The sequence below is a fragment of the Chelonia mydas genome, chromosome 1, assembly GCF_015237465.2.
Source record: "Chelonia mydas isolate rCheMyd1 chromosome 1, rCheMyd1.pri.v2, whole genome shotgun sequence".
Classification (NCBI taxonomy): domain Eukaryota; kingdom Metazoa; phylum Chordata; order Testudines; family Cheloniidae; genus Chelonia; species Chelonia mydas.
In genome coordinates, this window is record NC_057849.1 from 55,763,368 (window position 1) to 55,778,904 (window position 15,537).

The following is a 15,537-nucleotide window of genomic DNA, read 5'->3' on the forward strand; positions in this document are numbered from 1 at the left end:
ATCCATTTGTACGTATGTACGGTGAAATCAACATTTATCAACATTTACCAAAAAAAACATCTCAGCCTTCCAAGCCTAAATATGAGCAGTTGATTTGGTGAGTAAACAAAAATAAAAATATAGTTGCATGTACCTCTTTCACATGTTTATCACAGACTAACATCTGCTAAACATAGTAAAATAATGAAAATGCAATGACCTATTTCTTTTGAAGACATATTTCAGTGTAAAGCGTTCTAGTTGATAATTACCATATGTCATGGTTAAAACTCCGCAAAACAGTGCGTTCTTCTAAAGATACATGTTCCAGTGTCAAAAGTGTGACAGGGATGTGACACAAAATCATCCATATTAACAGCTCATCAACACCAGACATAAGCAGCTGCCATGCTGATCACTAAGGTCTAAAGGCTAATGTCACCATCTGGGGCAAATCCTTTCAAGTGCCCCTTCCAACAAAAGACAGGTTTTTCTGTTTTGGAAGAACATGGTAAATTAAAAGTGACTTGACATGTCAAGGATTTTCTGAACTTTGACCCAGCTATGAATTAGCTGATTATGTTGTTTTCCCTTTATTCGCATTCCAGATTCCCAGAGGGTGAAATGAAAAGCCTGTTACCCAACAAATAGAAAAAAAAGTGTGGATTTTTTCCTTTATGCTGAAGCCAGATAAAAAACATTAACTTGCAGGGACTAGTCATGTCCACAATATTGTAGCTATTTAAGGTGAAAGGAAAAATAGCCCACAATCTCTCAGGATTACAGAAATGTGCAGAAAAATGTGTAATTTATAATGAAGGTATTTAAATTTTGCTTATTTGATTACGATGAATATAAAAGGAAATCATAAACCAAATCCCATATACAGCTGAATCCCTTTTTTTAAAAACCAGTAATAATATTATTTTGAAATTGTACACCCAGCATCTGACAGCAGGTGGCAGAATCTGTTTCACTGTTTTGTCACGTTTCTGGTCTTATACACTAGCATAGTGACATGGATCTCATACATTGCAGAGGGTATAATTCACCAGCACCAGTTGAGCTCAAGGTGCCTCCTCTTTTCCTGAATCTCATCATGGGACTCAGAAGCAATTTGAACCCATGACTGGTGTGGGAGAGGGAAAGAGAGAAAGCCCCCTTCTTTACTCCCCAGACTCCTGTATGCGGCCAGGGACCAAGGTGAGAAACAGGAATGCTCTTGACTTCTCTGACTCCTTCATAGCTGGAAAGGAAGCATCTGTTGTACACATGCACAACCCTATGCCTCTCTGCATGACCCAAGCTAGAAGAAAAAGTCCAGGCAAGAATTGAGGAGGTACTGACCTGGGAGGGAAGGATGGCAGGAGAAGACCTTCAAGCCCCTTTGTAGGACCCAGAAAAGATCTAGAGCAGCTGGGACAAGATGGAGAGGTGGCAGCCTCCTCTAAGCAGAGCCAAGAGGCAGCCAAGGGCTAAAGGCACCCCTCCATGCTCTCCCTCCCTCCCTCTAAAGACAGGAGGAGGGAGGGAGATGAGACTAAGAGGTAAGGAGGGCTGCAAATCCCTTGTCCATGGCCCCCTCCACAGAAGTCCTACTTGAGGACTCAGCCTCCCTTGCCACAGGAAGCCAGGTGACAGGAGAAGGCAGCAGCATCTGAGACAGGGCTGCAGTGGAAATACCCTGTCTCTGCCATAGAGAGGGGCAGAAGGTTGCAACAACAGTAGATGGGAGCGAGAACAGAAGGGGATTTGGAAAAAAGTATTGTCTTGTGGTCAAAACACTGGACTGATCCTCAGGAGATTTGGGATCTGTTCCTGGCTCTGCCACAGTCTTCATGTGTGACCTTCGCCAAGTCATTTACTATGCCTTGGTCCCCCATCTGTAAAATGAGGATGACGATAAAACTTTCCTGCCTCAGCTGGCTGTTGAGAGAGTCAATTCATTAAGATTGTGAGGTGCTCTGATACTATGAGATAGAATATTTCCTGCTTCCCCAGGGCACTAAACAGGAGGATCAACAGGTGGGAGCTGGCTAAGAGACACCCCCCACCCCAATCCTTTGTGGAATCATAGAATCATAGAATCATAGAATATCAGGGTTGGAAGGGACCCCAGAAGGTCATCTAGTCCAACCCCCTGCTCAAAGCAGGACCAAGTCCCAGTTAAATCATCCCAGCCAGGGCTTTGTCAAGCCTGACCTTAAAAACCTGTAAGGAAGGAGATTCTACCACCTCCCTAGGTAACGCATTCCAGTGTTTCACCACCCTCTTAGTGAAAAAGTTTTTCCTAATATCCAATCTAAACCTCCCCCATTGCAACTTGAGACCATTACTCCTCGTTCTGTCATCTGCTACCATTGAGAACAGTCTAGAGCCATCCTCTTTGGAACCCCCTTTCAGGTAGTTGAAAGCAGCTATCAAATCCCCCCTCATTCTTCTCTTCTGCAGACTAAACAATCCCAGCTCCCTCAGCCTCTCCTCATAAGTCATGTGCTCTAGACCCCTAATCATTTTTGTTGCCCTTCGCTGGACTCTCTCCAATTTATCCACATCCTTCTTGTAGTGTGGGGCCCAAAACTGGACACAGTACTCCAGATGAGGCCTCACCAGTGTCGAATAGAGGGGAACGATCACGTCCCTCGATCTGCTCGCTATGCCCCTACTTATACATCCCAAAATGCCATTGGCCTTCTTGGCAACAAGGGCACACTGCTGACTCATATCCAGCTTCTCGTCCACTGTCACCCCTAGGTCCTTTTCCGCAGAACTGCTGCCTAGCCATTCGGTCCCTAGTCTGTAGCGGTGCATTGGGTTCTTCCGTCCTAAGTGCAGGACCCTGCACTTATCCTTATTGAACCTCATCAGATTTCTTTTGGCCCAATCCTCCAATTTGTCTAGGTCCTTCTGTATCCTATCCCTCCCCTCCAGCGTATCTACCACTCCTCCCAGTTTAGTATCATCCGCAAATTTGCTGAGAGTGCAATCCACACCATCCTCCAGATCATTTATGAAGATATTGAACAAAACCGGCCCCAGGACCGACCCCTGGGGCACTCCACTTGACACCGGCTGCCAACTAGACATGGAGCCATTGATCACTACCCGTTGAGCCCGACAATCTAGCCAGCTTTCTACCCACCTTATAGTGCATTCATCCAGCCCATACTTCCTTAACTTGCTGACAAGAATGCTGTGGGAGACCGTGTCAAAAGCTTTGCTAAAGTCAAGAAACAATACATCCCTGCTTTCCCTTCATCCACAGAACCAGTAATCTCATCATAAAAGGCGATTAGATTAGTCAGGCATGACCTTCCCTTGGTGAATCCATGCTGACTGTTCCTGATCACTTTCCTCTCCTCTAAGTGCTTCAGGATTGATTCTTTGAGGACCTGCTCCATGATTTTTCCCGGGACTGAGGTGAGGCTGACTGGCCTGTAGTTCCCAGGATCCTCCTTCTTCCCTTTTTTAAAGATGGGCACTACATTAGCCTTTTTCCAGTCATCCGGGACTTCCCCCGTTCGCCACGAGTTTTCAAAGATAATGGCCAAGGGCTCTGCAATCACAGCCGCCAATTCCTTCAGCACTCTCGGATGCAATTCGTCCGGCCCCATGGACTTGTGCACGTCCAGCTTTTCTAAGTAGTCCCTAACCACCTCTATCTCTACAGAGGGCTGGCCATCTCTTCCCCATAGAGGAGCTGGGCAGGAGGAGACAGGAGCTGGAAGGAGACAGCCTCTTGGCTGCAGCTGTCCCAGTCTTGTGCAAAGCAGGACCAAGTCCCAGTTAAATCATCCCAGCCAGGGCTTTGTCAAGCCTGACCTTAAAAACCTGTAAGGAAGGAGATTCTACCACCTCCCTAGGTAACGCATTCCAGTGTTTCACCACCCTCTTAGTGAAAAAGTTTTTCCTAATATCCAATCTAAACCTCCCCCATTGCAACTTGAGACCATTACTCCTCGTTCTGTCATCTGCTACCATTGAGAACAGTCTAGAGCCATCCTCTTTGGAACCCCCTTTCAGGTAGTTGAAAGCAGCTATCAAATCCCCCCCTCATTCTTCTCTTCTGCAGACTAAACAATCCCAGCTCCTCAGCCTCTCCTCATAAGTCATGTGCTCTAGACCCCTAATCCATTTTTGTTGCCCTTCGCTGGACTCTCTCCAATTTATCCACATCCTTCTTGTAGTGTGGGGCCCAAAACTGGACACAGTACTCCAGATGAGGCCTCACCAGTGTCGAATAGAGGGGAACGATCACGTCCCTCGATCTGCTCGCTATGCCCCTACTTATACATCCCAAAATGCCATTGGCCTTCTTGGCAACAAGGGCACACTGCTGACTCATATCCAGCTTCTCGTCCACTGTCACCCCTAGGTCCTTTTCCGCAGAACTGCTGCCTAGCCATTCGGTCCCTAGTCTGTAGCGGTGCATTGGGTTCTTCCGTCCTAAGTGCAGGACCCTGCACTTATCCTTATTGAACCTCATCAGATTTCTTTTGGCCCAATCCTCCAATTTGTCTAGGTCCTTCTGTATCCTATCCCTCCCCTCCAGCGTATCTACCACTCCTCCCAGTTTAGTATCATCCGCAAATTTGCTGAGAGTGCAATCCACACCATCCTCCAGATCATTTATGAAGATATTGAACAAAACCGGCCCCAGGACCGACCCCTGGGGCACTCCACTTGACACCGGCTGCCAACTAGACATGGAGCCATTGATCACTACCCGTTGAGCCCGACAATCTAGCCAGCTTTCTACCCACCTTATAGTGCATTCATCCAGCCCATACTTCCTTAACTTGCTGACAAGAATGCTGTGGGAGACCGTGTCAAAAGCTTTGCTAAAGTCAAGAAACAATACATCCACTGCTTTCCCTTCATCCACAGAACCAGTAATCTCATCATAAAAGGCGATTAGATTAGTCAGGCATGACCTTCCCTTGGTGAATCCATGCTGACTGTTCCTGATCACTTTCCTCTCCTCTAAGTGCTTCAGGATTGATTCTTTGAGGACCTGCTCCATGATTTTTCCCGGGACTGAGGTGAGGCTGACTGGCCTGTAGTTCCCAGGATCCTCCTTCTTCCCTTTTTTAAAGATGGGCACTACATTAGCCTTTTTCCAGTCATCCGGGACTTCCCCCGTTCGCCACGAGTTTTCAAAGATAATGGCCAAGGGCTCTGCAATCACAGCCGCCAATTCCTTCAGCACTCTCGGATGCAATTCGTCCGGCCCCATGGACTTGTGCACGTCCAGCTTTTCTAAGTAGTCCCTAACCACCTCTATCTCTACAGAGGGCTGGCCATCTCTTCCCCATAGAGGAGCTGGGCAGGAGGAGACAGGAGCTGGAAGGAGACAGCCTCTTGGCTGCAGCTGTCCCAGTCTTGTGCAAAGCAGTACATTTCAGCTCCTGTGCATGTCCCCTGAGAGCCCCTGCTGTGGGCTTGCACACTCCCTTGTTTGTCTGGGCCTTTCTGGAATACAGTATAACAAACAGCCAGGAAAACTGAGTCGAAATCAAAGGGGCACTCTGGGGCAGGCCAGCTGCACTAACATGTAATGATTATTTGTGACTGTCATTATAGATACATCTTTTGTGTGCCCTGACCTAAAGCCAAACCTAGGGAGCAACTACCCTGAGTATTTATGACCCCTGAGTATTTATGACCCAGCACAGATTCAGCTCAGCGTTTTCCCAATCCGCAACGTAACGCTGATAGTGCAAAGCTTGAACTTAACTCACCAGGCAAGACACAGAACAGGGGAGCGAGCTGCGGCCCCGCTGCTGCCTCTCGGAGCAGGAGCAAAAGAAAAGAGGAAGCGGAGAAAAGCAACAAGTGCAGCAGCATCTCTGTCCGTCTCGCTGCGAGATGGGGGCGGGGGGGAATCAAACCAGCAAGACGCAGGAGCTGAGCCAGCCAAACCCCCCCCCCACCCGTGCGGCCGCCAGCCGGGCAAGCGAACTGGGGGTGGACGGGGGAAGCCGTCCCGGGCTGGACAAGCTGCCTTCACTTCTGTGTAGCTGCGGCAGTCACCGCGCTCTCCCGGGAGAGACGAGCTGCCCAGGCACTTCCAGGTGTCCCTAGAGCGGCTGGGGGCGCCTGGCTCCCCAGGGGATGGGGGGGGGGAGTACCGCACCCCCCCCCCATGCGAGCCAAGCGGGCTCATTTCTGGGGACCGCTCCCGGCCAGGCTATCCGGGGCTCAGCGAGCCTGCCCCGCTCCCCTGGACCCCATGCCCTCGCTGCAGAGCCGGGGTCCCTCCACCCGCATCCGGGCCCCAGCGCCTCCTTTTGCCTTTTGCCCGGGACTCACCCTCCTGTCTCGGCTCCCGAGTCCACGCAGTCATCCTCGCCGCCCGGCTTCCTCTCCATGGCAGGCGTCAGGGCTCCATCTCCGCGGCCGCCGCCTCCTCCCCTCCCCCGGCTGGCTGCGGCCGCCTCCCGCCGCGCGCCCCCCCAGCGTTGGGGGCGAGGAGCCCGCGCAGGCCGCCGGGCTCCCCTCTCCCTTGGTAGCGAGAGCGTGTGCGGGAGCCTCCCCGCCCCCAGCCGGCTCCGCCGCCGGGCTCCGGGTGTCAGCGCCGCTCCTCTGGCCCGGCCCCCTCCCCGCCTTCGCGCGCGGCTCCTGCATCTCCCCCGCCCGCCCCGCGGCCTGCCCGCGCCACAGCAGCGACTCTCCCGCTGAGAAGGGGGCGCAGCCTCCCCCCACGCTGTGGAAGGGGGTCTGTCCCACAGGTGACATCTTCGCTGAGAAAAGCTCCCCAGCCGGGCCCTATTAGTTATTACAAACACATCTGGGAGTCACACTCACACACACGTGCTTGGGAGCACATGGCACAAACTCCAAGGAACCCACCCTGCTAGGCTCCAGTGGCTCTGGCTGAAGTCTGCCTTCTCCCCCCTCCCTTTGCTGGTTACAAGGGGCTACCTTTCAGGGGCCTTGGTCGTATATAGTCTGAGACGTACTTTGAGATCTGCTGGGATGAAATGGGAAGGATTATTGCCTGGGCTTTTCAAAGAGACTTGTCGACACTAGGAAGTGTTGCCACTTTAATCATACTTGTAGTTAAAGTGGTAACCCACTCCCCTGTCGTGGGCGCAGTATGGTAGCTATAAAGGTGCTTTCTTTGGCTGGTTGAGCTGATTCTGGTTCAGGAAATGAAATAAATTATGTGGGCATAAGGCCCTTTATGCCCCTTTATAACTGCATACAGACTACAGTTTCAGGTGCATAGCAATATAATGATTTTGGTTTTAAAAAAAACCAACCTTTAACCAACATATAACTTTTCTAGTAGACCAAGCTGAAGAGAGTTGCGTGCCCAATGCCCATTGAAAGTCACACTGATTTCCTTCCCCAGACCTGAAGAGATCTGTGTAGCTCAAAAACTTGAACCTTCTACCAACAGAAGTCGGTCTAATAATAATTACCTCACTCTCATTGAAGATATATGGAGCTTTCTCCCTTCTCACCTGGTTTCAACTTGTGCTTGATACTCCAACAAAGTTAAATACAATTACTTTTTAAATTATATCATCCCATTCTGCAGAAATTAGGACACAATTCCTACTGACTCAAAAGAACCATACAAATAATTCTCATTTCCTACAATCTGTATTATTACTCACTATGACCAAAGAAAGTGGTGAAAGTCTCAGCATTTGTGACATTTAAAACTACATTGGACAAGACATTAAATAATATACTGTGGGAAACAAGCCTATATTGGCAAAAGGTGGACTAGATGCTTTAGTACTATATGTGTTTTCCATCTCTAATTTCCATAGCTCTGTCTACTTTGCCATAGATTTTGGGAAATTTCCCTTTATTGCACCATAACCAGTTCACTTTCATTGGTGGGAGCAGTGTTGGCAGCACTACCGTAGAGTAAGTACAGGCAAGGCATAGGTTAACGTCCTGTTGTCTAGACCTGTTCTAAGCAAGTCTGTTGTAGACATAGGTAGGTGACACCACATTAAAAAATGGCTTGTGGTCTGTTTGTACCATCTCTGTTCCTGGAAGTGGAACTTGTTTAGAAGTAGTGCAACAGTGGATGATTCCTAAAACACCCTAAAGACCCTAAACCAAAGGTCCCCAAACTCTGGGGCGTTGTTTAAAAAATGCCCCAGAGAGTGTGCGGATAACAAGGGAGGCATGGAGGAATGTCTGTGGGGGCATGGCGGGGCCCAGGCCAGCCTCCACAAGGGGTGGGGAGGGAGTGCCACCCAGCCCCTCCACGTCCCCAGCTCTGCTCTGGTCCCGTCCCCAACCTTGGTGTGGCTCTGCTCCTGGCCCCAGACCCACCCCAACTGTGGCCCCAGCCTCGGCTCCCTTACCCCGTCTTTGTTCCCCCGTCCTGAGCCGCATCCCCACTCCCATCCCCAGTTCCAGGAGGACAGGGGGGCATTGACAAGGGTTAGGGAGATGCAACCCTCAAAAGTTTGGGGACCATTGCCCTAAAAACAATAAGACTATTTCAGACTAACCAATTTATTTGAGCATGAGCTTTCGTGAGCTACAGCTCACTTCATCGGATGCAATTGGTTAGTCTCTAAGGTGCCACAAGTACTCCTTTTCTTTTTGCGAATACAGACTAACACGGCTGTTACTCTGAAGACTATTTCAGTTTCACTGTATGAAGTACATGAGACTCCTCAGCCCCTGGGCACTATTCCCCTATGGTTCTGTATGGTACTGCAGAGATGGTCTAGGCTTGTGGCCAATGTGTCCATAAATCATACAGATCCATTACCTCCAAATACAATTGGTATATAAGGATTGTAGGCTGTAGCAGTTTTGAATATTTTAATGAATTTTAATATATGTTAACATTGGTTCAAAATAGCCTTTCCCCCCCGGTATACAGGATCTCTCCGACTATTCAACTAAAAAAAAAGGTTTATATATTGTATAAACTCTGTTCAATGAAGTCCCATCCCTCCCACCCCCATTGAGTTAGTAAAAACTAGTTTGGACAAAGTGCTAGAAAATGTCCTATAAGGAACAATCCTGCACTATCAGGGGGATGTCACATATATAGCCCTTTATACATTAAAATATTAAGGGACAGATTCTTCCCCTCTCCCCCTGACTCCTGTAGAATAACACAATTGAAATCAATAGGGTTAGTTACATGTGCAAAGTTACATCTGAAGGACTGGAGACAGAGTACTGTACTAGGCAGCATAAACAATGGTGGCAGAATCTGGTCCTAAACTAGTTAATCCTCAAAACACCCTGTGAGGTAAGAGGTATTTGTGACGTTTCGCCCTGGTGTTATCTGGACCTGTGATTTGCTAGGTCACTCCAATCCTTGACTCTGGGAGCCAGCCTTACTCTGCTCTGCTGTGAGAACCCCCACTCCTGGGCTGTTCACGCACAGCCTCTGGCATGTAAGCTGCTCCTTGGATTGTACAACCAAATGACACTAGCCAATATCTCTGGTCCCAGACACAACCCTTGGAACCTCTGTCTTGCAGTGTCCAGTTATGGATGCTGCAAACTTATATGAGTTCGTCAATTTAACAAAGAAATTGATATGTACCAGGCTTTTTATCCCGAGGGGAGTCTCTGACACGCTTCAGACCAAATGCACTGCTTCAGGTAGAATAAACAAACAGATGTATTAACTACAAAGATAGATTTTAAGTGATTATAAGTCAAAGCATAACAAGTCAGATTTGGTCAAATGAAATAAAAGCAAAACGCATTCTAAGCTGATCTTAACACTTTCAATGCCCTTACAAACTTGGATGCTTCTCACCACAAGCTGGCTGGTTGCTCTTCAGCCAGGCTCTCCCCTTTGATCAGCACTTCATTTGCTTGGTGTGGTGTCTGTAGATGTAGGTGGAAGAGAGAGGAAGAGCATGGCAAATGTCTCTCCCTTTTACCATGTCCTTTCTTCCCTCTTGGCTTTGCCCACCCCCTTCAGAGTCAGGTAAACATTACCTCATCACAGTCCTAAACTGACCAAAGGAAGGAGGTGACTCACTTGAGAGTCCAACAGATCCTTTGTAGTTGCCTAGGTCAGTGTCCTTTGTTCCTGTGAGGCTGGGCTAGGTTTGTCCCATACATGCCCTGATGAGATGTGAAGTGCCCCACTGCTTTTGGAGAGTTTTTGTCTGGGCTTGCTTTAAGCCATGAGGATACATTTTCAGCCTCATAGCTATATACATGACATTATAACCTATAACATTACTGTAACAACAATTACTATAACATCACTATAACCACAATGCTCAGTGCATCATGAGCCTTCCAAAGACACCAGACATAACAAACTTTGCATTGGATACCACACAATCATTTTACAAGGATGAACATGGGGATGCTGGACATTCCCCCAAGGGACAGAGGGACACAGTATTATCCCGTTACAGTTGATGTGATTAAGTGATTTGCCCAAGGCTACAAATTGAGTTAGTGGCAAAATCAGGATTAGAATTCAGTTCTTGGCTCTTAACCTTGTCCCCAATACTGTGAGACACTGAATGTATAACTCCCAGTGATATCAGTTGAGGTCATTGAGCATCTCTCAATAAGTATTCAGCACTTTGTAGGACAAGGACTCTGGTGTTCAAGTCACCCATCCTCACTGCCTCTCTTGGATCCAGTCTACACACAGAAATCATACCTAGTTAACTAAATCGATTTATAAATAAATTTAGTTACATCAGTGCAACTGCATTTACATCAGTTCACTTTAAATTGGTTATAAGTTTGATTTCAAACCAAATTGAACTAAATCAGTTTAAGAGTGGCTAAAACTCATTTAAGAGTGTCTGCACAAAGGAGTTGTACTGCTTTTACTAAACCAATTTAAAAACAGATGTAGTTAAATTGGTGCAACTTCTTTAAGTAGACTTTTAGATAAGCAACTAATAGATCATTTGCCTCTCTGACTTTTACTATTCTAATTAGTAATGTATATGCATTGGCATTTGAAAGGATCTGGAATAGATTTTATGCCGCATTTAAGATTAGTTTGCTCCATCTATCCCAGGGGAAAACCCCCACAAGCTTAAAGGACATATATAATTAAGGTAGTAAGTAAAGCTACCACAAACTAGAAGCTCTCTTTATTTATATATTTGCCTTATTTAACCGTGTTTAATTCTGGTCTTTCAGGTAATTAGGATGAAAAGAACTCTAATAAATTCCAAGCATGTCAGAGATTTTAGTGAATGAGGTGCTAAACCACCTCTTTCACTTAGCTGTTTCTTATTTACTAGTACCTCACATGAACTCTTTTGTGGTATGTTGAAAAGGAAAGTTAATATAAATTTATTTCCTATATTTGGAAGGTCATGTTGGTACTTATAAAGATTAGACTAATGTTAATGCAACTATTCCTGCGTAAGGGTACGTTTACAGTATGAAATTATTTCGAAAGTATTCTATTCGAATTTTCGGAAGCGATTTTATACATTCGGTCTTGTGTGTCCCCACTAAAGCGTGTGCATTCGGCAGACGGTGCAGTATGGTGCACCGCTTCTCTCCTGGTACTATGAATCCACCTCGCATTTCCTCTCATCTTGCTATGTAATCTCTATAAGTATCTACTCTTTCTCTTCCTCATCGACTACTTCCGCTGCCAACTCTGCTCAGCTATCGTGAACCAAGCAGCACAGCTTCCGTCGCCAGCTGTGCTCTCCCGCTCTTGCCGCGCTACCGAGCTTCTCCATGTTGTCTGTCCTGGGCTCCCGCTACCGTGAAAGCTACAGAAGACAACCATTTCCCGCCTTTTTTCTGCTATCGTGAACCAAACAGCACCTCTTCCGCTGCCACTCTGCTCTCCTACATTTCGTGCCCTTTTTCCAGGATTACCCATGCAGGCGCCATAGCGCGGCAAGCACGGAGCCCGCTCAGATCTCCGCTGCAGTTTTGACCATTATAAATACCTCGCACATTATCCAGCAGCATGTGCAGTACCTGCAAAACCAGGCGAGGAAGCGATGACAGCGCGATTACGATAGTGATGAGGACATGGACACAAACGTTCCTAGAAGCACAGCATGTGGCCATTGGGAGATCATGGTGGCATTGGGCCAGGATCATGCCGTGGAATCCTGATTCAAGCACAGACTGGTGGGACCGCATAGTGTTGCGGGTTTGGGATGATTCCCAGTGTGTGCAAAACTTTCATATGCGTAGGGCCTCTTTCATGGAACTTTGTGACTTGCTGTGCCCTGCCCTGAAGCGCAAAGACACCAAAATGAGAGCAGCCCTCACAGTTGAGAAGAGAGTGGCCATAGCTTTGTGGAAGTTTGCAACGCCCGACAGCTCCCGGTCAGTCGGGAATCAGTTTGGAGTGGGCAAATCTACTGTGGGGGCTGCTGTGCTGCAAGTAGCCAACGCAATCATTGACCAGCTGCTATCAAGGGTAGTGACTTTGGGAAATGTGCAGACCATTGTGGATGGCTTTAATGCACTGAAGTTCCCTAACTACAGCGAGGCGATAGACGGAACGCATATCCCTACCTTGGCCCCGGAACACTGGGTGCGGCCAGTACATAAACCGCAAGGGGTACTTTTCCATGGTGCTCCAAGCACTGGTGGATCCCAAGGGATGTTTCACCGACATCAACGTGGGATGGCCGGGAAAGGTGCATGATGCTCGCATCTTCAGGAACTCTGGTCTGTTTGCACAGCTGCAGGAAGGGACTTACTTCCCAGACCAGAAAATTACTGTTGGGAATGTTGAAATGCTTATAGTTATCCTTGGGGACCCAGCCTACCCCTTAATGCCATGGCTCATGAAGCCATACACAGGCACCCTGGACAGTAGTAAGGAGCAGTTCAACTATAGGCTGAGCAAGTGCAGAATGGTGGTAGAATGTGCTTTTGGACATTTGAAAGCGCACTGGCGCAGTTTACTGACTCGGTTAGATCTCAGCACAAGCAATATTCCAATTGTAATTGCTGCTTGTTGTGTGCTCCACAACATCTGTGAGAGTAAGGGGGAGATGTTTATGGCGGGGTGGGAGGTTGAGGCAACTTGCCTGGCGGCCAGTTTCACACAGCCAGACAACAGGGCGATTAGAAGAGCGCAGCAGGGCGTGCTGCGCATCAGAGAAGCTTTGAAAGCCAGTTTCATGACTGGCCAGGGTACAGTGTGACAGTTGTGTTTGTTTCTCTTGAAGTTACCCACCCCCTATATATATGAAAGGAAATAAAGTCACAATTGTTTAAAAAACGTTCTTTATTATTTGTTGCACAACACATTGAGAGAAATCAGAAGGTAGATCGGGGGGAGGGAGGTACTGGGGGAGGGAGGTGGAGGAGGAGGGAAGGACAAGTCCAGAAACCAAATCAAAATTTCGGATATGCCAGCTTTCTGCTAGCTTGTGCAATGATCTGGGGTTGAGTGTGTGGGTCCCCATAGCTTCCCCCTCCGTGTTCTTGTGTGTCTGGGTGAGGAGGCTATGGAACTTGGGGAGGAGGGAGGGCAGTTATACAGGGGCTGCAGCAGCAGTCTGTGGTCCTGCTGCCTTTCCCGCATTAGATCCACCATACAGCGGAGCATGTCAGTTTGCTCCCCCATGAGCTTGACCATAGCATCCTGCCTGCTCTCATCACATGGGTCCCTCCTCTCTTCGTGTTCATTTAGCGCTTTATGGGACTCTGCAATTGTTTGCCTCCACGCATTCAGCTGGTTCCTAGCAGTGCGGGAGGACTGCATGAACTCGGTGAATATGTCGTCCAGAGTTCGTTTTTTCTGTCTTCTAATCTGGACCAGCCTCTGGGGCGGAGTAGATAGGGGCCGCGTTGAAACATTTGCACCTGCGGGAGGAGAAAAAGGGAGGGTAGTATTTTAAAAGATACATTTTAGAGAACAAAGGGGACATTTTCTCAGTGAAACAGGCAATTCATAATACACAGCACATGTTCTTTCTGTACAAGGTCGCATTTTGCGTCTTATACTGAAGTGTCTGCCACTTTGGTGTGAGTAAGCCATCACACGCGTCCGGGCAACAGAATTCAGCTTGCAGGCAGCCATGATAAGCCCTAGGGGCACACGGTGTTCTGCTTCTTCTGCATTCATTTCAATGCTTTCAAACTGCCAGGCCCCCTTTCCCATAGCAAGCAATGCCTGGTGGGTTTGCTATATAAAAGGAGGGCCTGCGGACTCTCTGGGACGATTGCTTCACACAACACCCCCCCAACCCCCCGCACCCACTGTGTGGCTCTGACGAGGCTCTGAGCAGGGATGAGCCCTTTAAACTAAACGCGAACAGCCCAGCGCAGCTGGGTTTTCCCCCACCCCCCCACCGCGTGGCTCCAATCAGGCTCTCACTCACCAGAAGTGTCTTCTCCAGGGTCATGGTCCGGGAGCCCACATTGGGAGTGGGAGGAGGCTATTGGGTCCAGCATTAAGAATAGTTCCTGGCTAGGGGGGAAAATGGATTCCCCACTTGCCGCCTGTGCACTGTCCTCCTCCTCCTCGTCCTCCAATAACTCATCCTTCTCGCTCCGTGCAACTCCCCCCTTGCAGGTGTCCACGGACAGTGGTGGGGTAGTGGTGGCGTCACCCCCCATAATTGCATGCAGCTCACGGTAGAAGCAACATGTATAGGGCTGTGACCCAGAGCACCCGTTCGGCTCCCTGGCTTTTTGGTACATTTGCCTGAGCTCCTTGATTTTTATACGACACTGCTCTGTGTCCCTGGAGTAGCCTCTTTCCATCATGGCCCTGGAGACTTTAGCGTACGTATTTGCATTTCTTTTTTTGGAACGAAGTTCTGCCATAACAGATTCATCTCCCCAACATGCAATGAGATCCAGTACCTCCCATTCGGACCATGCTGGAGCTTGTCTGAGAATCCGGGACTGCGTGGTCTCTTGTGATGGTGGATTCTGCATGGTCACCTGTGATGGTGGGCTGTGCCGATGGTCGCCTGTGCTGATGGTGATCGCTCAAATAAATTGGTTAGTCTCTAAGGTGACACAAGTCCTCCTTTTCTTTTTGCGAATACAGACTAACATGGCTGCTACTCTGAAACCAAACAGGAAATGAAATTCAAAAGTTCCCGGGGCTTTTACTGTCTACCTGGCTAGTGCATCGGAATTGAGAGTGTTGTCCAGAGCGGTCACAAGGGAGCATTCTGGGATAGCTCCCGGAGGCCAATAACGTCGAATTTCCTCCACAGTACCTGTAATCCGGAACTGCAATCTCGATTTTAGCGCTACTCCACTTGCCGAGGTGGAGTACAGAAATCGGATTAAAGAGCCCTTTAAATCGAAAAAAATGGTTTGGTCGTGTGGACAGAATCAGTTTTATTTCGAATTAACTCAGCTAATTCCGAAATAACCGTGTACTGTAGACCAGGCCTAAATTTCCGCACTTTCTAACCCTTCAGTTGTGTAACAACAATGCTTATAAAAACCATCAGAGACAAAGCACCAATATGAGAGGCAATCTTGCAAGAACCCTGAAAAATAAACTATTCTTATTGAGTAGTTTTTGTACAAAATAAGTCCAGCTAGCACTTAATACAGGAAATTAACATCAGCTCTTCATGCAAATGTTTTGCTACTTGCTTTTTTCTCAAGATGCTGGCT

The 15,537-nt window shown here is 48.0% G+C and overlaps 1 protein-coding gene across 3 annotated transcripts in view; it reads right to left on the minus strand.

The window, feature by feature from the left end:
• FAM124A (family with sequence similarity 124 member A) overlaps nt 1-6,517 on the minus strand; it is a 79,180-nt gene extending 72,663 nt beyond the window's left edge. The window contains exon 1 of one of the 3 annotated variants that reach the window (XM_043532597.1): nt 6,292-6,517. In XM_043532597.1, the coding sequence (XP_043388532.1) occupies nt 6,292-6,325 (34 nt within the window). In that variant the 5' untranslated portion in view covers nt 6,326-6,517. The remainder of the gene's footprint in view (nt 1-6,291) is intronic. The other 2 variants (XM_037893247.2, XM_037893251.2) reach the window with 2 other exon arrangements.
• Between the last annotated feature and the right edge of the window lie 9,020 nt (nt 6,518-15,537).